Source organism: Globicephala melas, chromosome X (assembly GCF_963455315.2).
Source record: "Globicephala melas chromosome X, mGloMel1.2, whole genome shotgun sequence".
In the NCBI taxonomy this organism is placed as follows: Eukaryota; Metazoa; Chordata; class Mammalia; order Artiodactyla; family Delphinidae; genus Globicephala; species Globicephala melas.
Window position 1 is genome coordinate 67,897,604 of NC_083335.1, and position 23,959 is coordinate 67,921,562.

The 23,959-nt window shown below is 42.1% G+C and overlaps 1 protein-coding gene across 1 annotated transcript in view; it reads left to right on the forward strand.

The window, feature by feature from the left end:
- The first annotated feature begins 2,562 nt into the window (after window positions 1-2,562).
- Window positions 2,563-23,959, forward strand: part of CXCR3 (C-X-C motif chemokine receptor 3) — a 50,084-nt gene continuing 28,687 nt past the window's right edge. The window contains exon 1 of the mRNA XM_060292039.1: window positions 2,563-2,717. Coding sequence (XP_060148022.1) covers window positions 2,563-2,717 — 155 coding nt within the window. The remainder of the gene's footprint in view (window positions 2,718-23,959) is intronic.

Sequence of the window (23,959 nt, forward strand, 5' to 3'; positions counted from 1 at the left end):
CCTTCCCTCAAGAGCTTACATTTCTGTCATAGGCCTATTGGCAATATTTTCTCAATCTTCAACTATGTCCATTCCTTTGTTGTTGGAAATTACTTTCCTGGACCCAGTTTCAATCTTTATCGGTTGCCTAGAGTGTTGCTCCTAGAACACTCCTTTACCAAACCCCTAAGTGGGATCTTCTGCTTCCTAGAACTAATGTCTTCATTGTTCTTGGTTTACCACAGTGTTTTGATGGGACTCATTCTCCAGGTACCATGGGTGATAATTTCTTTTAAGACTTTGCATGAACAAATATTACCTTTAATATTACCTTTAATTTCATGCTTATTTGATAGCTGACATATAATTTCAGGCTGAAAAGTTTTCTGACTTTCAATGTCACTTTTGAGAATGCTGGTACTATTTTGCATGCCATTATGATTCCCAAGCCTTTATGTATGACACATTTAATTTTTTTAGTTACATATATTTTGATTTATTACATAGTAAAATTAACTTTTTTGTTTTCAGTACCATGAGTTTTAACACATGGACAGATTTGTGTAACTATCACCACAATCAGGATACAAAACAGTTCCATCAGCCCCAAAATCTCCCTCATTCTGCTGCTTTGTAGTCAAACCATCTCCCCCATCCCAAACCTCTGATAACTGGTGATCTGTTTCCCATCCCCATAGTTTTACCTTTTCCAGATATTATACAAACACAATCACACAGTATGTAACATTTTGAGACTGGCTTCTTTCATTTAGCATAATGCATTTGCGATTCATCCAAGTTGTTGCATGTATCAAGAGTTCCTTCCTTTGTATTGTTAAAGAATGTTTCATTTATAGATGTATGGTTTTATTCGTTCATCTGTTGAATAACATCTTGATTGCTTTCAGTTTGGGGTGACTATGAATAAGGTTTCTATGAACATTCTGTTAACATTCTATTAACATCCATAGTGTGCACTGGGAAGCGAGTTCCTGTGATGGCTGTCTCCAGCCTGTAGTTAGCTTCACTCTCTCCAGAGTGTCTGCAGGGACACATGACCTGGAATGACTGTCTCTACTGGTCAGAGGCAGGTCCAAGGTCTAAGCTAGCTCTGTTTCCTCGAAGTGCACACACACTCATTGGTAATGGCCTCAGCTCAGTGGGGAGCAGTGCCGGAGCAAGAGGGGCTAGAACATAAGCCTGGTACAGGCTGGGTGGGGCACTGGGTACATTCTAGGAATCCAGCCAGAGGCCTGGGCAGCAATCAAGCCCATCTTCTCCAGGGAGGGATTTGAGGCGAAGGATTAAGTCCCACGAACGTTCTTTTCTGACCCTGAGGTCTGTGACTGTCCCATCCCACCTGTGGTCTGTCCACCTGAGCTCATGCCATGGACTCTGGAAGGGAGTCAGGGTGAGAATATGGGGGAAGGGTGGACCCAAGTGCTCCCCATTGTCCAGGTGCAGTCACTCCTTACTTCCCATCCTCACTGCGCCCATCCTGCCCCTGTCCCGGGTAGCTCATGTTGGGTGGCCTCATATATGGGTCCCCTGATTCTAAGATGAGCTACTCTGAGGAGCCACCCTTCCCAATCTCATTCCATCCACACCCACAGTAGTTGTCAGACATCATAGGATCACAGAGTAGGATCGAGAGCCACCTCCAGCGAATCCAACAGTTCGAGCATCCCGACAGCCTGTCGTGGGGGTTGGTGACTTCTGCATCATCCCCCTCCTATGTTTTGGGAATTTAAGGACAACCCTTGAACAAAACAGATCCGACCCTTGCTTTTGCTCATTCAATGCCTTACAGAACCTGGACCAGCCTCTACTCCCTTTACTCCCTGAATCACATCTTTCTCCCTCAAGGGAGATTACCCCTGATTACATTTATTCACACACAGGGACACACCGTCACCAACCTTGAATGGCCAATCTACCATCATACCCCCTTTTGTGTAGTAAAACACCGGTCTTTCGGGAAGGGTGTCAGGCACAACTACCCTTGCTTCACTCAAACACAAGTCTATCCCTCTGAGTCTCAGGCTGGTACAGCCCTGGGTTCTGGCTGAGGGAAGGAAGTGCTCCCCAACCTCGAGTGAGGGGGAAATCGAACATGGAGTTCAGACTCAATCTCGTGTGTCCTAAAGAGGCAGTCTGGGAGATTGAGCTGGGACACGGAAATATCATTTCCAGGAAAATCTGTGTCACGGGGCTGGTGGAAGAGTATTTGACGGGGACCATGCAACAACACAGACCTACTAACCACACTCGCCATAGAACCTGACGGGCCAAATTCCACTCAAGGGTGTACAGACGACCCGGCTGGAGGAGGGTGGTCAGCTGGCTAGGGCAGGGAGGATGTGAATGCTTCCAGATTGGAGCTCTGGAAGGGGGTCATGAGTTCCTGCTGATGGGAAGGGTGAATGGCAGAGATGAATGGGAACCGCCAGACCCCAGAGGAGGAGGGGGGTTTGGAGAGAGCTAGAAGAGGGCCTTCGGGGGAAAGGGAGGACGTGCCAATGTGGCCAGGCAGAGCACACACAGGACCCAGACCTGGGACACTCTGCTGGCTTGACTGCAGGGATGGTAGCAGAGGCTGGCCCAGAGTCCCCACCACAGGATGCCACAGATACCGTTCTGGAAAAGGCTCTGACGTGGAGCAGCGCCCCGGCCCGGCCCCCTACCCCGACCCCGACCCCTACCCCCCCAGAGAAAAGGCAGAACACAGAATATGAGAGGTACTTTAATTGGAAACTGCTGTGAAACTGGGGCGGGGCGGGGGCAAAACAGGGGCGAGAGGAAGCCCTAGCTGAGGCAGAACAGGAGGGAACGAGCTTGGCCACAGCTCCAGGGCCCCAAAGGTACCAGCTGCTCCTCTTGCAGGATGACGCTGGGCTCAACCTGTGAAACAGCAGAGTCAGGGAAGAGCCTGAAGCCAGGGCCAGCCCCCAGCCCTGCTCAACAGCCAGGACTGTGGGAAGGGGTACGGTGTGTGTAACACTCACTTCAAAGGGTCTGCAACTTGTCAGCCAGGTACTGCATGGCGGCTGCAACAGGGACAGGCATTAGCAGGCGCTCCAGACAGAGGGATACAGAAGCCCGTCCCCCTATCCCCGTGAGGAACCGCCTAGCCCTGATACCTGAAACCCCTCCAGACCCGATGCAAAGAGCTCTGGGCCTGATCACTCCCCACCACCCAAATTGAATGTGGAACTGGTTCCTAAAGGGAAACAAAATGTGCCAGCAGCTCTCATGCTATGGGCCGTGCCACAACCACTCAGAACTTGTCACACACACAAACAAACAATCCAACAAGAACCTTAGAAGCCACACCAAGCAGCAGTTCAAGGGAAAAATCAACGAGGCATCTCTAAAAGTCCTATCAGAAGGACATTCCCTAGGACTGGTCTGGTTGTCAAAGTGTGCATGCAGTCCAGACAGTACTTTGCTATTTGTACACATGCCCAGTTGTACATGCACAGCCAGCTCCAGGGCCAGGCCTGAGAGGTTCTCCTCCCCACAGGGATGATCGTCCCTGCCAGGCCCACCGCACCTGCAGCCCACCACCACCCCAGGTGCCCACCCGGGTTCTTCACTAAGACACCGCTCTCCGGCCCTGGTTCCTCATACCAAGTTGCTCCTTATAGTCGTCTGTTTCTCTCTGTAGCGCGAGACACTAGGCCAGCAGATACAGTATGAAGAGAAATGATTAGTATACTCTGGCCTCCTCTCTCCACCACCTTCTCCTCTCCCCCGGGCCCTCAACCCCAAAGCCGGGTGGCTAGACTGTCAAGGGCTCCTCAGTGGAAAAGAGGTGAGCTCCCTCCATGGAGTACGTGATGGGGGCCGAGGAGCGGGCGTGCCCCACACATGTCAGTTGAACTTGGACCCAGATCCCACACACACAGGCAAGAATATACAGTGGAGAAAAGACAGCCTCTTCAATAAATGGTGCTGGGACAACTGGACAGCTACATGTAAAAGAATGAAATTGGAACATTCTCTAACACCATACAAAAAAATAAACTCAGAATGGATTAAAGACCTAAATATAACACCAGATACTGTAAAACATTTAGAGGAAAACACAGGCAGAACACTCTTTGACATAAAGCACAGCAATATGTTTTTTGATCCACCTCTTAGAGTAATGAAAATAAAAACAAAAATAAACAAATGGGACCTAATTAAACTTAAAAGCTTTTGCACAGCAAAGGAAACAATAAACAAAGGGAATAAAACCCACAGAATGGGAGAAAATATTTGCAAATGAAGCAACCGCCAAGGGATTAATCTCCAAAATATACAAACAGCTCTTGCAGCTCATATAAAAAAAAACCAAATGACCCAATCAACATGATGAACAGAAGATCTAAATAGAGATTTTTTCAAAGAAGACAATACAGATGGCCAAAAAGCATATGAAAAGATCGCAGCATCACTAATTACTAGAGAAATGCAAATCAAAACTACAATGAGGTATCACCTCATACCCATCAGAATGGCCATCATCAAAAAGTCTACAAACAATAAATGCTGGAGAAGGTGTGGAGAAAAGGAAACCATCCTACACTGTTGGCGGGAATGTAAATTGGTAGAACCACTGTGGAGAACAGTATGGAGGTTCCTTAAAAAACTAAAAATAGAACTACCATATGATCCAGCAATCCCATTCCTGGGCATATATCCAGAGAAAACCATAATTTGAAAAGATACATGCACCCCAATGTTCACTGCAGCACTATTTACAATAGCCAATACATGGTAGCTACCTAAATGTCCATTGACAGAGGAGTGGATAAAGAATATGTGGTACAGGACTTCCCTGGTGGCACAGTGGTTAAGAATCTGCCTGCCAATGCAGGGGACATGGGTTCAATCCCTGCTCCAGGAAGACCCTACATGCTGTGGAGCAACAAAGCCCGTGTGCCACAACTACCGAGCCTGTGCTCTAGAGCCCACAGGCCCCGACTACTTAAGCCCACGCACCCTAGAGCCTGTGCTCCACAAGAGAAGCCACCACAATGAGAAGAGAATGTTCAAATTCTCTTCTAGCAAATTAGAACATTCTCTAATGTTCTAATTCTAATGTGTTGCACTGCAACAAAGAGTAGCCCCCACTCACCACAACTAGAAAAAGCCCACGTGCCACAATGAAGACCCAATGCAGCCAAAAAAAAAGATCATGTGGTACATGTATACAATGGAATATTACTCAAGTGTAAAAAAGAATGAAATAATGCCATTTGCAGCAACATGGATGGACCTAGAGATTATCATACTAAGTGAAGTAAGTCAGACAAAGAAAGACAAATACCATATGATATCACTTGTATGTGGAATCTAAAAAATGATACAAATGACCTTATTTACAAAACAGAAGCAGACTCAGAGACTTAAAAAACCTACTTATGATTACCAAATGGAAAGGTTGTGGTGGGGGAGATAAATTAGTAGTTCGAGGTTAACAGATACACACTACTATATGCAAAATAGATACTTATAGTAACAAGGACCTACTGTACAGCATAGGGAACTCTACTCAGTATTCTGTAATAACCTATATGGAAAAAGAATCTGAAAAAGAATGGATATATGTATATGTATAACTGAATCACTGTCCTGTACACCTGAAACTAACACAACATTGTAAATTATACTCCAATATAAAATAAAAACTAAATTACAAAATAATTTTTATATTTTTTTAAACATCTTTATTGGAGTATAATTGCTTTACAATGGGGTGTTACTTTCTGCTTTATAACAAAGTGAATCAGTTATACATATACATATGTTCCCATATCTCTACCCTCTTGCATCTCCCTCCCTCCCACCTTCCCTACCCCACCCCTCTAGGTGGTCACAAACCACCTAGCTGATCTCCCTGTGCTATGCGGCTCCTTCCCACTAGCTATCTATTTTACGTCTGGTAGTGTATATATGTCCATGCCACTCTCTCACTTCATCACAGCTTACCCTTCCCCCTCCCCGTATTCTCAAGTCCATTCTCTAGTAGGTCTGTGTCTGTATTCCCGTCTTGCCCCTAGGTTCTTCACGACCAGTTTTTTGTTTTGTTTTTTTTTAGATTCCATATATATATGTGTGAGCATACAGTATTTGTTTTCCTCTTTCTGACTTACTTCACTCTGTATGACAGACTCTAGGTCCATCCACCTCACTACAAATAACTGAATTTCGTTTCTTTTTGTGGCTGAGTAATAGTCCATTGTATATATATGCCACATCTTTTTTATCCATTCATCTGCTGATGGACACTTAGGTTGCTTCCATGTCCAGGCTATTGTAAATAGAGCTGCAATGACATTTTGGTACATGACATGTTTTGAATTATGGTTTTCTCAGGGTATATGCCCAGTAGTGGGATTGCTGGGTCGTATGTAGTTCTCTTTGTAGTTTTTTAGGGAACCTCCGTACTGTTCTCCATAGTGGCTGTATCAATTTACATTTGCACCAACATTGCAAGAGTGTTCCCTTTTCTCCACACCCTCACCAGCATTTATTGTTTCTAGATTTTTTGATGATGGCCATTCTGACTGGTGTGAGATATCTCATTGTAGTTTTGATTTGCATTTCTCTAATGATTAATGATTTTGAGCATTCTTTCATGTGTTTGTTGGCAATCTGTATATCTTCTTTGGAGAAAAGTCTATTTAGGCCTTCTGTCCATTTTTGGATTAGGTTGTTTGTTTTTTTGATATTGAACTGCATGAGTTGCTTGTAAATTTTGGAGATTAATCATTTGTCAGTTGCTTTATTTGCAACTATTTTCGCCCACTCTGAGGTTGTCTTTCCGTCTTGTTTATGGTTTCCTTTGCTGTGCAAAACCTTTTAAGTTTCATTAGGTCCCATTTGTTTATTTTTGTTTTTATTCCCATTTGTTTATTTTTGTTTTTATTTCCATTTCTGTAGGAGGTGGGTCAAAAAGGATCTTGCTGTGATTTATGTCATAGAGTGTTCTGCCTATGTTTTCCTCTAAGAGTTTGATAGTTTCTGGCCTTACATTTAGGTCTTTAATCCATTTTGAGCTTATTTTTGTGTATGGTGTTAAGGAGTGATCTAATCTCATACTTTTACATGTACCTGTCCAGTTTTCCCAGCACCACTTATTGAAGAGGCTGTCCTTTCTCCACTGTACATTCCTGCCTCCTTTATCAAAGATAAGGTGATCATATGTGCGTGGGTTTATGTCTGGGCTTTCTATCCCATTCCATTGATCTATATTTCTGTTTTTGTGCCAGTACCATACTGTCTTGATTACTGTAGCTTTCTAGTATAGTCTGAAGTCAGGGAGCCTGACTCCTCCAGCTCCGTTTTTCGTTCTCAAGATTGCTTTGACTATTCGGGGTCTTTTGTGTTTCCATACAAATTGTGAAATTTTTTGTTCTAGTTCTGTGAAAAATCCCAGTGGTAGTTTGATAGGGATTGCATTGAATCTGTAGATTGATTTGGTAGTAGAGTCATTTTCACAATGTTGATTCTTCCAATCCAAGAACATGGCATATCTCTCCATCTATTTGTATCATCTTTAATTTCTTTCATCAGTGTTGTAGAGTTTTCTGCATGCAGGTCTTTTGTCTCCTTAGGTAGGTTTATTCCTAGATATTTTTTTCTTTTTGTTACAATGGTAAATGGGAGTGTTTTCTTGATTTCAGATTTTTCATCATTAGTGTATAGGAATGCCAGAGATTTCTGTGCATTAAATTTGTATCCTGCAACTTACCAAATTCATTGATTAGCTCTAGTAGTTTTCTGGTAGCATCTTTAGGATTCTCTATGTATAGTATCATGTCATTTGCAAACAGTGACAGCTTTACTTCTTCTTTTCCGATTTGGTTTCCTTTTATTTCCTTTTCTTCTCTGATTGCTGTGGCTAAATTTCCAAAACTATGTTGAATAGGAGTGGTGAGAGTGGGCAACATTGTCTTGTTCCTGATCTTAGTGGAAATGCTTTCAGTTTTTCACCATTGAGGATGATGTTGGCTGTGGGTTTGTCATATATAGCCTTTATTAAGTTGAGGAAAGTTCCCTCTATGCCTACTTTCTGCAGGGTTTTTATCATAAATGGGTGTTGAATATTGTCAGAAGCTTTCTCTGCATCTATTGAGATGATCATATGGTTTTTCTCCTTCAATTTGTTAATTTGGTTTATCACATTGACTGATTTGCGTATATTGAAGAATCCTTGCATTCCTGGAATAAACCTCACTTGATCGTGGTGTATGATCCCTTTAATGTGCTGTTGGATTGTGTTTGCTAGTATTTTGTTGAGGATTTTTGCATCTATGTTCAACAGTGATATTGGCCTGTAGTTTTCTTTCTTTGTGACATCCTTGTCTGGTTTTGGTATCAAGGTGATGGTGGCCTCGTAGAATGAGTTTGGGAGTGTTCCTCCCTCTGCTATATGTTGGAAGAGTTTGAGAAGGATAGGTGTTAGCTCTTCTCTAAATGTTTGATAGGATTCTCCTGTGAAGCCATCTGATCCTGGGCTTTTGTTTGTTGGAAGATTTTTAATCACAGTTTCAATTTCAGTGCTTGTGATTGTGATTGGTTTGTTCATATTTTCTATTTCCTCCTGATTCAGTCTTGACAGGTTGTGCATTTCTAAGAATTTGTCCATTTCTTCCAGGCTGTCCATTTTATTGGCATAGAGTTGCTTGCCAACTCTCATGATCTTTTGTATTTCTGCAGTGTCAGTTGTTACTTCTCCTTTTTCATTTCTAATTCTATTGATTTGAGTCTTCTCCCTTTTTTTTGATGAGTCTTGCTAATGGTTTATCTATTTTGTTTATCTTCGCAAAGAACCAGCTTGTAGTTTTATTGATCTTTGCTATCGTTTCCCTCATTTCTTTTTCATTTATTTCTGATCTGATTTTTATGATTTCTTTCCTTCTGCTAACTTTGGGGGTTTTTTTGTTCTTCTTTCTCTAATTGCTGTAGGTGCAAGGTTAGGTTGTTTATTCGAGATGTTTCCTGTTTCTTAAGGTAGGATTGTATTGCTATAAACTTCCCTCTTAGAACTGCTTTTGCTGCATCCCATAGCTTTTGGGTCGTCGTGTTTTCATTGTCATTTGTTTCTAAGTATTTTTTGATTTCCTGTTTGATTTCTTCAGTGATCTCTTGGTTATTAAGTAGTGTATTGTTTAGCCTCCATGTGTTTGTATTTTTTACAGGTTTTTTCCTGTAATTGATATCTAGTCTCATAGCATTGTGGTTGGAAGAGATACTTTACACGATTTCAATTTTCTTAAATTTACCAAGGCTTGATTTGTGACCCAAGATATGATCTATCCTGGAGAATGTTCCATGAGCACTTGAAAAGAATGTGTATTCTGTTGTTTTTGGATGGAATGTTCTGTAAGTATCAATTAAGTCCATCTTGTTTAATGTATCATTTAAAGCTTGTGTTTCCTTATTTATTTTCATTTTCGATGATCTGTCCATTGGTGAAAGTGAGGTGTTAAAGTCCCCTACCCTGATTCTGTTACTGTTGATTTCCCCTTTTTTGGCTGTTAGTATTTGCCTTATGTATTGAGGTGCTCCTATGCTGGGTGCATAAATATTTACAATTGTTATATCTCCTTCTTGGATCAATCCCTTGATCATTATGTAGTGTCCTTCTTTGTCTCTTGTAATAGTCTTTGTTTTAAAGTCTATTTTGTCTGATATGAGAATTGCTACTCCAGCTTTCTTTTGATTTCAATTTGTACGGAATATCTTTTTCCATCCCCTCACTTTCAGTCTGTATGTGTCCCTGTATGTGAGATGGGTCTCTTGTAGACAGCATATATATGGGTCTTGGTTTTGTATCCATTCAGCCAGTCTATGTCTTTGGTTGGAGCATTTAATCCATTTACATTTAAGGTAACTATGGATATGTATGTTCCTATTACCATTTTCTTAATTGTTTTGGGTTTGTTATTGTAGGTCTTTTCCTTCTCTTGTGTTTCTTGCCTAGATAAGTTCCTCTAGCATTTGTTGTAAAGCTGGTTTGGTGGTGCTGAACTCTCTCAGCTTTTGCTTGTCTGTAAAGGTTTTAATTTCTCCATGAAATCCGAATGAGATCCTTGCTGGGTAGAGTAATCTTGGTTGTAGGTTTTTCTCCTTCATCACTTTAAATATGTCCTGCTCTCCCCTTCTGGCTTGCTGAGTTTCTGCTGAAAGATCAGCTGTTAACCTTATGGGGATTCCCTTGTGTGTTATTTGTTGGTTTTCCCTTGCTTCTTTTACTATTTTTTTTGTATTTAATTTTTCATAGTTTGATTAATATGTGTCTTGGCGTGTTTCTCCTTGGTTATCCTGTATGGGACTCTCTGTGCTTCCTGGATTTGATTAACTATTTCCTTTCCCATATTAGGGAAGTTTTCAACTATAATCTCTTCAAATATTTTCTCAGTCCCTTTCTTTTTCTCTTCTTCTTCTTGGACCCCTGTCATTCGAATGTTGGTGCATTTAATGTTGTCCCAGAGGTCTCTGAGACTGTCTTCAATTCTTTTCATTCTTTTTTTCTTTATTCTGCTCTGCAGTAGTTATTTCCACTATTTTATCTTCCAGGTCACTTATTCATTCTTCTGCCTCAGTTATTCTGCTATTGATCCCTTCTAGAGAATTTTTAATTTCATCTATTGTGTTGTTCACCATGGTTTGTTTGCTCTTTAGTTCTTCTAGGTCCTTGTGAAACGTTTCTTGTATTCTCTCCATTCTATTTCCTAGATTTTGCATCATCTTTACTATCATTATTCTGAATTCTTTTTCAGGTAGACTGCCTATTTCATCTTCATTTGTTAGGTCTGGTGGGTTTTTGCCTTTCTCCTTCATTTATTGTGTGTTTCTCTGTCTTCTCATTTTGCTTAACTTACTCTGTTTGGGGTCTCCTTTTCGCAGACTGCAGGTTCGTAGTTCTCGTTTTTTTTGGTGTCTCTCCCCAGTAGCTACGGTTGGTTCAGTGGGTCATGTAGGCTTCCTGGTGGAGGGGACTAGTGCTTGTGTTCTGATGGATGAGGCTGGATCTTGTCTCTCTGGTGCACAGATCCACGTCTGGTGGTGGGTTTTGTGGTGTCTGTGGACTTATTATGACTTTAGGCAGCCTCTCTGCTAATGGATGGGGCTGTGTTCCTGTCTTGCTAGTTATTTGGCATAGGGTGTCCAGCACTGTAACTTTCTGGTCATTGAATGGAGCTGGGTCTTGGCGTTGAGATGGAGATCTCTGGGAGATTTTCACTGTTTGATATTACGTGGATCTGGGAGGTCTCCTGTGGACCAGTGTCCTGAACTTGACTCTCCCACCTCAGGGGCACAGCCCTGATGCCTGGCTGGAGCACCAAGAGCCTGTCATACACATGGCTCAGAATAAAAGGGAGAAAAAAAAGAAAGAAAGAAAGAAGAAGATAAAATAAAATATAATAAAATAAAGTAAAATAAAATAAAGTTATGAAACTAAAAAATAATTATTAAAAAAAATTTTAAGCAATAAAAAAAGAAAGAAAGAAGAGAGCAACCAAACCAAAAAACAAATCCGTCAATGATAAAAAGTGCTAAAAACTATACTTAAAAAAAAAAACAGACAGACAGAACCCTAGGACAAATGGTAAAAGCAAACCCTAGGACAAATGGTAAAAGTAAAGCTATACATACAAAATCACACACAGATGCATACACATACACACTCACAAAATGAGAAAAAGGGAAATATATATATATATCATTGCTCCCAAAATCCACCTCCTCAATTTGGGATGATTCATTGTCTATTCAGGTATTCCACAGACGCAGGATACATCAAGTTGACTGTGGAGATTTAATCTGCTCTTCCTGGGGCTGCTGGGAGAGAGTTCCCGTTTTCTTCTTTGTTCGCACAGCTCCTGGGGTTCAGCTTTGGATTTGGCCCCGCCTCTGCGTGTAGGTCGCTTGAGGTCGTTCTTCACTCAGACAGGACGGGGTTAAAGGAGCAGCTGATTTGGGGGCTCTGGCTCACTCAGGCCACGGGGAGGGAGGGGTGCGGAATGCGAGGCAAGCCTGAGGTGGCAGAGGCCAGCATGACGTTGCACCAGCCTGAGGCGCGCCGTGCGTTCTCCCGGAGGAGTTGACCCTGGATCACGGGACCCTGGCAGTGGCTGGCTGCACAGGCTCCCCGGAAGGGAGGTGTGGAGAGTGACCTGTGCTCGCACACAGGCTTATTGGTGGCGGCAGCAGCAGCCTTAGCGTCTCATGCCCGTCTCTGGGGTCCACACTGATAGCCGCGGCTCGCGCCCGTCTCTGGAGTTCCTTTAAACGGTGCTCTTAATCCTCTCTCCTCGCACACCAGGAAACAAAGAGGGAAGAAAAAGTCTCTTGCCTCTTCGGCAGCTCCAGACATTTTCCCGGACTAACTCCCAGCTAGCTGTGGCACACTAGCCCCCTTCAGGCTGTGTTCACGCCGCCAACCCCAGTCCTCTCCCTGGGATCTGACCGAAGCCCGAGCCTCATCTGCCAGCCCCCGCCCGCCCCGGCGGGTGAGCAGACAAGTCTCTCGGGCTGCTGAGTGCCGGTCGGCACCGATCCTCTGTGCGGGAATCTCTCTGCTTTGCCCTCCTCACCCCTGTTGCTGTGCTCTTCTCCGCGGCTCCGAAGCTTTCCCCCTCCACCACCCGCAATCTCCGCCCGCGAAGGGGTTTCCTAGTGTGTGGAAACATTTCCTCCTTCACAGCTCCCTTCCACTGCAGGTCCCGTCCCTATTCTTTTCTCTGTTTTTTTCTTTTTTCTTTTGCCCTACCCAGGTACGTGGGGGGTTTCTTGCCTTTTGGGAGGTCTGAGGTCTTCTGCCAGCATTCAGTAGGTGTTCTGTAGGAGCTCTTCCACATGTAGATGTATTTCTGATGTATTTGTGGGGAGGAAGGTGATCTCCACGTCTTACTCTTCTGCCATCTTGAAGCTCCGCCCCAGTAAATTTTTTTAGAAGTACATTATGAACAGATATTGACATTTATATTTATTTTTTCTAAACATGGTTTTCTCCCGTAATCTGATAACGTGGAATGTGATATTACCTTATTTTCTGAAATTAAATCAAGCTTGTATTCCTGGGATGAATCCAGTCACGGCATATTATGTATTTTCCTTTTTTATATCCTGTAGGATTCAGTTTGCTAATATTCTGTTTCTGATTCTTGCTTCTATGCCATGAGTGTGTGATTGACCCATGATTTTCCTTTCTCAAACTGTCCTTGACAGGATTTAATATCAAGGTTATTCCATCCTCAGGAAATGAGTTGGGAAGTATCCCACCTTTTTTATTTTTTCTAAGATTTTGTGTCAAGTTGAAAATATTTATGCCTAGGATGTTTATCAGAATTCAGTGGGGAAGCCTGGAGGGTTTTTTGTGAAAGGTGTTTTGACTACTGTTATAATTTCTTTATGGTTACCTGGAACAATTCAGGTTGGCTATTCCTTCTTGAGTCAGTTTTGGCAAGTTATTTTTTTTCTAAAAAGTGGTCACCTTTTCCTAAGTTTTCAAATTGATTGGAATAAAATGGCCCATAATATCCTCTTTTTCCCCTAAATTTTATTTTTGAAAATATCTCTCCTACAGATAGTAGTTGCAAGAAAATTGCACAGAACACCCAAACATCCTTCACCTGGACTCACCTGTTATTAATATTTTGTCACATTTGTCATATTCTCTATTTCTCTCTCTGTCTCTCTGTCTATCTGTCTCTCTCTGTGTGTTTTGTTGAATCATTAGAGTTACTTTAAGACATTGCAGTATATCTTCTCTAAATATTTTAGCATGTATCTCTTAAGAAAAAGGTTAGTCTGCTACAAAATCTTAACGCAATTATCATACTCAGAAAATTTAACTTTGTGACAATACAATTACCTACTATATGATCCTCACTCAAAATGTCCGATTGTCCCAATATTGTTTTTGTACCTGATTTCTTAAATAAATCTTGTTTCCAAATAAAGTTCATGCAGTGCATTTTGTTGTCAAGTGTCTTTAGTGTCCTTTAAAGTATAACAATTTCCTAGACATTTTTTGGTCTTGCATGACATTGACATTTTTAAAGATCCAATCCAGGTGTTTTTCAGAAAGCTTCTCGAGTTGGGTTTGTCTGATTTCTGCTTCCTGATTCCATCAGGTTAAACATTTTGGCAGTAATATTACATAGGTGATGTCTTGTCCTTCTCAGTGTGTGGCATCAGGATATTCTTTTTTTTCTTCCAGTTTTACTCAGATATATTTGACATACAGCACTGTATAAGTTTAAGGTGTACAGCATAATGACTTGGCTTACATACATCATGAAATGATTATCACAATAAGTTTAGTGAACATCCATCATCTCATATAGATACAAAATTAACAAAAAAGAAAAAATTTTTCGTATGATGAGAACTCTTAGGATTTACTCTCTTAACCGGTTTCATATATAACATATGACAGTGTTAATTATATTTATCATGTTGTACATTACATCCGTAGTACTTATTTATCTTATAACTGGAAGTTTGTCCCTTTTGCCCACCTTCATCCAATTCCCCTCCGCCACCCCTAGCCTTTGGGAAGGGCAAATCTGATCTCTTTTTCTCCGACTTTGTTTGTTTGTTTTTGAAGTATAGTTGACCTACAACACTATGTTAGTTTCTGTTACACAACATAGTGATTTAGTATTTCTATACATTTCAAAATGGTCAGCATGATAATTGTAGTTACAATATGTCACCATACAAAGATAGTACATAGTTATTGACTACATTCCCTACACTGTGCATATCTCTTTGTATCTATCTGATTATTTAAATAATTTAATAATTTATAAATTATTTTATAATTAAATTATATTTTATAATTTATGATTTATAAATAATTAAAATTATTTTAATATTGCTGACCTCTTAAGTTCAAATGCATTTTAACGACCCCGCATTTTTACTCCCCTCCTCATGTTTACTGTTTTTGACATCATATTTTCCATCTTTTTGTTCAGTGTATCCCTTAACTACTTATTGCAGTTATAGATGATTTTACTACTTTTGTCTTTTAACCTTCTGCTTTGTAAGTGATTGATGTACTACCCTTAATGTATATTTGCCTTTATCAGTGAGATTTCATCATTTTCATGTTTCTAGTTGTGTCTTTTCTGTTTTGCTTAGAGAAGTCAGATTTGATGGTAATGAACTCTTTTAGCTTTTGCTTGTCTGTAAAGCTTTTGATCTCTCCTTCAAATCTGAGGGAAAGCCTTGCCAGTAGAGTATTCTTGGTTGCAGGTTTTCCCCTTTCACCACTGTTTTTTTTTTAACGATTTAATTTTTTAAATTTTTGGCTGCATTGGGTCTCGTTGCTGCGCGTGGGCTTTCTCTAGTTGTGGCGAGCAGGGCTACTCTTCATTGCGGTGCATGGGCTTCTCATTGTGGCAGCTTCTCTTGTTGCAGAGCACAGGCTCTAGGGGCCTGGGCTTCAGTAGTTGTGGCACACAGGCTCAGTAGTTGTGGCACATGGGCTTAGTTGCTCCACGGCATGTGGGAACTTCCCAGACCAGGGCTCGAACCCATGTCCCTTGCATTGGCAGGTGGATTCTTAACCACTGCACCACCAGGGAAGTCTGTCCTTTCATCACTTTAAATGTATTGTGCCACTCCCTTCTGGCCTGCAGAGTTTCTGCTGAGAAGTCCCTTGTTTGTAACTTGTTGCTTTTCCCTTGCTGCTTTTAATACTCTCTGTTTTCTTTAATTTTTGCCATTTTATTTACAATGTGTCTTGGTGTGGTCCTCTTTTTGTTTGGGACTCTCTGTGTTCCTGTACCTGGATGTCCATTTCCTTTCCCAGGTTAGGGGAGTGTTCAGCTATTATTTCTTCAAATATGTCTGCCCTTTTCTCTCTTTCTTCTCCTGCTGGGACCCCTAGAATCCCAATGTTTCTATGCTTGATGTTGTCCCAAATGTCTCTTAAACTGTCCTTATTTCTTTTTATTCTTTTTTCTTTTTTCTGTTCAGCTTCAGTGATTTCTGCTACTGTCTTCCAACTTGTTGATCCACTCCTCTGTATCATCCAACCTACCATTGAAGTGTATTTTTCATTTCACTTATTGTACTCTTCATCTCTATTTGGTTGTTCTTTATATGTTCTACGTTTCTCTTAAAAACTTCTAACTTCTCAATTTGTTCATCCAATCTTCTCCTGAGTTCTTTGATCATCTTTATGATCATTACCTTGAGTTCTCTATTGGGTAGATTGCTTATCTCTTCTTCACTTAGTTCTTCTGGGGTTTTATCTTGTTCCTTCATTTGGAACATGTTCCTCTGTCACCTCATTCTGCCTAATTTGCTTTTTTATTCCTATGCATTTGGTAGGTTAACTATGTTTCCCAACCTTGGAGAAGTGCCTTTTTTGTAGGAGACATCCTATGTGTCTCAGCAGCACACTACCCTTTGGTCACCAGAGCTATGTGCTTTAGGGGTGCCCCCTATGTAGGCCACATGGGTGCTTCTGTTGTGACAGGCTAACTGCTATAAGTGGTCTGGTAGTGGTGGCTGACCCCCAGTCTCACTGGTTGCCAGGCTCTGCCTTGTGCAGAGGCTGCCATCCACTGGTGGGCAAGGTTGGGTCACATGGGGCCCTGAGGCTATTGCTGGCCCACTGGTGTGTGGAGCCATGTTCTGGAGTGGGTGAGTGCCAGGTCCAGGGTGTCTCAAAGCTGGTGTTTTCCTGCTGGTGAGTGGGGCTGGATCTTGGGGCAGCTGGCTGAGGCATCCAAATTTCTTGGAGCTGGTCTGGGCCTGCTGGTGCACAAACCCTGGTCACAGGGTCTCTGACTGCAGTGCCCTGGTCGTCCCGGGGCTGAAACCAAGCAGGACCATTTGGGGCTCCTAGGCATGGAAACTTTTCCATGTCTGCCGTTCCTTTTTTGTAGGGAACAAACTCCAACCTCCATGACCTTCCCTGAATCCCAAAGGACAGATTCAAACAGTTGCTAATCAGGGAAGGGAGGGGATACAGAGACAAGGGAGGAGCAGCCAAGAGACAATAGTGCAGCCTTGGGGCAAGTCCTGGTTCTGCCTCAGGGATACACATAATATCTTTTGAGCTCTTTATAGAACTAAAACCCCCGACAAATGGAAGATGTCAGCATTCTTCATACCAGAGAAAACCACCTGAGGCCAGACTAAAGGAACCAGAGAAGCCCATCAAGATATTACCTGAGACCAGATTAAAGGAGTGCAGGCGAGGCACATGCCCTAATCTTGTCAGCAACCCCACCCTTGAACTATTACTATAAAACTCCTCACTAAATCCTCCTGGGTTGGGACACACAATTTTGAGAAGGATGAGCCCACTGTGTAACCCTTTGCCTGGCAAAGCAATAAAGCTAGTCTTTTCTACTTCACCCAAAACTCTATCTCTGAGATTCGATTCAGCACTGGTGCACAGAGGCCAAGTTTTCAGAATCAGGGCTAGGGTTGGCACACTGTAATTGGGGGCCAGATCCTGGGCCCTCTACTGGACAGGACTGAGTCCTGGGGACCTATGGGCTCAGGAAGTCTTTAGTCACCTGGCCTGCTGGTGGATGGGGCTATGTTCCCGCCCAGCTAGCTGCTTGGCCTGAGGCATCCCAGTAGTTGTGCCTAAAAGTTGATGGGCAGGTCTGGGCACTGGTGCTAATAAGCTAGAAGGAGGATTCCAAAGTGGTGCTTCTCAGCACCCAGTGTCCACATGGCAGAATGAGCTCCCCAAAATGGCTGCCTCCAGTGTCTATGTCCCAGGGTGAGCTACAGTTGTTCCCTGCCTCTCTGGGAGTCTCTCCAAGATAATCAGGTGGGTCTGACCCAGGCTCCTTTCAAATAACTGCTTCAGCCCCGGCTCCTGGAGTGTGTGAGATTTTGTGTGCATCCTTTAAGAGTGGAATCTCTATTTCCCACAGCCCTCTGGCTCTCCCATAAGTAATCCACGCTGGCCTTCAAAGCCAAATGTTCTGGGGGATCATCTTCCCTGTGCGGGACCCCTGGGCTAGGGAGCCTGATGTGGGGCTCAGACCCCTCACTCCTTGGGAAGAACCTCTGCAAGTGTAATTATCCTCCCATTTGTGTGTTGCCTACCTGGGGGGTATGAGTCTTGACTATACTACATCTCTGCTCCTCCTACCCATCTCGTTGTGGTTCCTTCTTTATATTTTGATTGTGTAAGATATTTTCTCCTAGTCTTCCAGTCTTTCTCATCAATAGTTGCTCTGTAAATAGTGTAATTTTTGTGTGCCCATGGGAAAAGGTGAGCTCAGGGTCTTCCTACTCTGCCATCTTGGCCACTCCTCCCTGACATCAGGATATTCTTTTATATATATATATAATTTTTTTAATTTATTTATTTTTTATTTATTTTTGGCTGCACTGGCCTTTGTTGCTGAGTGTGGACTTTCTCTAGTTGAGGTTATCAGGGGCTACTCTTTGTTGCAGTGCGCGGGCTTCTCATTGCCATGGCTTCTCTTGTTGTGGAGCACGGGCTCCAGGAGAGTGGGCTTCAGTAGTTGTGGCATGTGGACTCAGTAGTTGTGGCTCGTGGGCTCTAGAGCACAGGCTCAGTAGTTGTGGCGCACAGGCTTAGTTGCTCCACGGCATGTGGGATCTTCCCAGACCAGGGCTCAAACCCATGTCCCCTGCATTGGCAGGCAGATTCTTAACAACTGCATCACCAGGGAAGTCCCCATCTGGATATTCTTGATGTCAGTTTGTCCCACAACTGGTGATGTTCACTTTGACTGCTCAGGGCTCTGCTCCAAATGACTCCATTGTTATATTAACATGTCCCTTTTTTGTAGTAAACAATTTATTTCTGTGTCATTACTTTGATACTATGAATATTCAGTTGCCTCATAATATCCTCTTACTATCTTTTAAATTTACTTCAATGCATTTTTTGGATGTACAAAAAAGTTTGTATTATATATGCAAGTTTTTGAGTCTTAAGTATACATCTGTAAGACCATCACCACAGTCTATGCCATTAACCTATACATCACCTCCAAAATGTTCCTCCTTCCATGTTATTTATTACTGCATTTTTTTGTGATAAGAACTCTTAACCTAAGATCTACCATTTTACCAAATATGGAAACAACACAAATTTCCACTTTCATGCACTGGATCAATAAATTGTGGCATATTCATATGAAGAAATATTATTTTATCAGCAAAAATGTACAAATTTCCACTACAAAGAATAGGCATGAATCTTACAAATTTAACACTGAGTGAAAGAAGCAAGAAACAACACAGATATATTTAATACTTCCATTCATATAACTGTAAATAACTGGCAACACTTACCCATACCATTTAAAGACACATATATAGGATATAAAACCTTGAAGGAAAAGGGAAGAAAGGGAGGTCACAAAAGTAGGAGTGTGGATATTTTCTTCGGAGAAGGAATGGGACTAAGATAAGACAGGGAAACTTCAGGAGCCTTGGGGGAAGCTGACAGTATCCTCTTCTGTGACTTGGGGGTGTACACTCAATAACCATTTATTAAACTACGCATATATATTATGACCTTTTCTCTATCTATGTTAACTTTCACTACAAATGGAGAAAAAATAATGCTAAGGGAAATAACATCCCAGTATAAACATATTGTAATTACGTTCTAACCAGAAGTAGAACCAAAATTATTTCCTTTATTTATAACATATCTCATTGAGATTAGTAATCTTATTTCATTTATATTAATAGTCTTATTTTCAAGAACTCACAGATTTTACTAAAAATAATAAGAATGATGCTTACATACTTATAATATCAATCTCAATTTTTAATAAATATTCCATATTTGGGTAGTACATTTTCATTCAGAATTTAATTGTGAATTTGTGCTGAAACCCACAGAGGTGTTGCACTTTGGTTACAATTTCTCAGAGATTTCTCCCCTCCCCATCCACTTCCTCTCAGAGGTGGAGCACCAAGAGCCTGAGAAAAAGAAACGAAGGCAAAAAAACCAGGGCAATGTGTCTGCATTGTAATACCCCTATTTGACCAGCAGAGGGAAGTAGTGTTTAAGGCTGTTTGTAGGGAAGGGCCAGATGCCATGCCTTTGGAGTTCTCCTGTTCTTCGTGATTAGCCAATTAACCCCTGGGACTGAGGTAGTTATTTGTACCCATAAAGGTGGTGGTGATGGTGGTGGCGGTTTTGATGGGCTGCATCTCCTTTGCCTGTTTGACGCTTCTATCTTAACACCAACCTTCACCCCTGCTCCCCCAGCAGCAACTCTTTTCTTCCTCTTTCTCCTCAGACAGAAACTGAGACCATTGATGTGCTAGACTAGGTGTGCTACACACACACACACACACACACACACACACACACACACACACACACACACACACACACACACACACACACACACACACACACTGGCAGAGAAGCAGCAGGCAGTTGTGCGCAAGCCCTTCCCCTGTTCTTTGTGGGAAGCAAAGCTAAAAGAATTTTCCTGAAATGTTAGCTTCCACCCCACAGTGAGTGCCCCTGCTTTTGTTTCTAGTCTTGTGTTCCCCCAAGGGAAGGCTCCACACTGGTTTGTGGCATTGATAGGGTCAATAGGAAGAATGTCATTTTTTTAAATCTCGCTGATTGATGACATGAAACAAAAATGATTCTCTGGGACCAGCCCTCTGCCTAAAGATAAATAGCATTTCCATTACAAATACTGCCCCATCCTCTAACCTCATTGTTTAAAACTTCAGCTATCATAATTCACCTCCCTTACTTAAAGATGGGCCTGCAGCAGAAATTAAGGAAGCATTTACGTTGAAACTTAAACATTTAAAGGATCTTCTCAGATTCTTTTTTTTTTTTTGGCCCGGCCATGCAGCATGCAGGATCTTAGTTCCCCAACCAGGGATTGAACCCGCACCCTCTGCAGTGGAAGTGCGGAGTCTTAACCACTAGACCACCAGAGAAGTCCCCTTCTCAGATTCTTGTTGGGGATTTTTCATCTCTTTAAGCTACATTTGCTTTATTGCTAATTCTATTATACCATTAGAAGACATTTTGAAAAAACAATTATTTTGACCATAATTCTAGAACCCAAATGCCTCAACTGATCTTTCCCCCCATGGTTCCTGCCCCAGAATCATAGAAGTACAGAATGGTAGAGTTAGAAGATCTCACGGAGAAATCTAATAGGTCTACTCCTGAGCAGTGTACAAATGAGGAATCTGAGAGTAGAGGGACAGTGCCACGTGCAGGCCACCAGACAGTTCAACTGTACCTCTTCGGTCCCCGCTTTTTCCTTTATCAGAACAGAAGTGCCTCCATCTCCTCACACTCAGACCTCTTGTGGACATATGTCGAAGTTGGTGCAGTTTCTTCCCAACCTCCCGACTAGTTCGAAGCACTGAAATCTGTCCCATTTGCTGTCAGTTACAGCTAGAGGCTTGTTAACTCACGTGAGCATTCCAGGTGAAGTGACTATCCCCGTCACTGTGTCCACAGGATCTGTGGTGTGCTGGTGCTGGGGTCACCACGGATTGTTGACCTAACAGGCTTAACAGAAGTCAGAGTAAGGTAGGGCAAGCACTAGATGAGGAATCAGGAGACCTGGCTCCCTCCTAACCTGCTGAAAAGCACTTCCCCTTTCTGAACCCTGTTTCTCCATCTGTGAAAAGAGGAAGGTGGCCTAGAACAGTGGTTCTCAACCTGGGATCCAAGAACTTCCTGAACTTGTGTGCAGAATTATGGGAGACAATGTATACAGTCTTCTTGGGAGGGTGTACAGAGGTTTCATCAGATTCTCAAACAAGTCCTGCTATGGACTGAATTGTGTTGCCCCAAAATTCCTATCCTGAAGCCCTAACCCTCAGTGTGACTTATTTTGGAGACGGAGCCTTGAGGGGGGTAATTAAGGTTAAATGATGTTATAAGATTGGGGCCCTAATCCCACAGGACTGATATCCTTATAAGAGGAAGAGATACCAGAGCTCTCTCTCTCTCTTTCTCCCTACACACACAAAGGAAATGTCATGTGAGGAAACAGTGAGGTGGCCATCTGCAATATAAGAAGAGAGCTCTCACCAGGAATTGAATTTCCTGGCACCTTGATCTTGGGCTTCCAGTATCCAGAACCATGAGAAACTAAATGTCTGTTGTTTAGGCCACCCAGCCTGTGGTATTTTGTTTTGGCAACTCGAACAGACTAACACAGGTCTCATAACCCAAAAAAGATTCAGAGCCACTGGACCCACTGGTCCCCAGAAACCCATCCTGGACATTCATTTATTAATACAACATGTTTTTAGATATTTTGAAGATTTCTTGAGTTTCTGCTCAGAACTGTGCATCTTTTTTATTGCAACATACTTCATTTTCAATAGTTGCATAACATAGGTTTAGATCTGTATAAACCCAGAGACCAGAGTTTAAATCCTGATTCCACCACCTACTAGCTGTCTGACCTCGGACAAGTTATCACATGTTTGTGCCTCATATATAAAATAGGGATAAGGTTAGTATCTACCTCACATGGCTGTTGTGAGAATCAAATGAGATAATGTATATAGAGGGCCTGGCACATAGTAAACTTTCAGCAGGTATTAGTGGCTCTTGTGGTTGTCATTGTTGAACATTTAAGTTGCTATCGGGGTTTTTTGCCCTTATAAATAACACTGCTGTGAACAAACTTCCTTATACATAGAGAATTTTTTTCTTTAAATGATTTCCTCAGGCTAAATTCCTGAGAGTGTTGTAACAGGGTCAATAGTTAGGGTTTTTTTTCCTTATCATTTAGATTTTTTTAATCTTGTTCTTATTGAAAGATCTCATTTACATTTATTTAGGTGTAAATCTCTTGAAAATACACAGAAAAGCAAAATAAATCAGTTATTTATTTATAACATTTCTGGAAGTTCTTTATATTTAGTATAGAACTTTTATGAGTCCTTTTTCAACTCAGAGTACTCTGTGTTGCTGGTTTTGCACGCCTATGCAATTCTTTGGTGGGACAGCATTTATAAAGAGCTACTGAGATCCCATCTGCACCCTTTCAATGGAGACTCTTTCTAAGGGGGTTTCATGTATGTACAAGCAATGACAACTACATCATAAAACTGCCAGATGGCCAAAAGACATCACTGACTATCAAAAGTATGCTGATTTCAGAGACATGAAAATGTAAAAAAAAATGCCTGTGTTAGAATCAATGAAATATGCTTACTCACCACTACTGTGAATCCCATCTTCTTCAGATAATTTTCTTAAACTACATTTCCCAACATCCCTTGCAAGCCTGTGATCTGGTTCTCACCAATAAGGTACATCCATGGAAGGCTTTGATTTGGAAATGACATGAGAAAACAGCTGGGCAGAGGTCATCGGTTTCCCTGGCATGGATGGCAACAGAGGCAGTGTTTCTGAGGTTAATCAGACAAATTAAGCAGCAATGTTTCTGAGAGCTTTGCCTAGAGCTTCTTCTATAGCCCTTCTAACAATTCTGCAGGGGATAAATTCCTTTCTGCCCCAACTAGTTAGAGTTGCCCATGAGATCTTTTCTTTCCTTCTTCCTCGTTAACAAACCCTGATTTTGTTGGGGGCAGCAATATGTTCCAGCTAAAAAGCTACATTTCCCAGGCTTCCTCAAAGAGGGATAAGCACATGACTAAATTCTGGCTAATGAGACATAAGTGGAAGTTAGTACATAGAGGTTTTGGGAAAATTCCTCAGGAAGCAGGGTGATCTCAGTATGTCCCACAAAGTAATGTCCCGCAGGTGGGGTGGTGTGTGTCAGCTCCTCAAAGCTAGAGGGTTTTTTTTTTTTTTTTTGGCTATGTTGGGTCTTCGTTGCTGCGTGCGGGCTTTCCCTAGTTGCAGCAAGAGGAGGCTACTCCTCATTACGGTGGCTTCTCCTGTTGTGGAGCATAGGCTCTAGGTTTGCGGGCTTCAGTAGTTGTGGCACGTGGGCTCAGTAGCTGCGGCTCGTGGGCTACAGAGTGCAGGCTC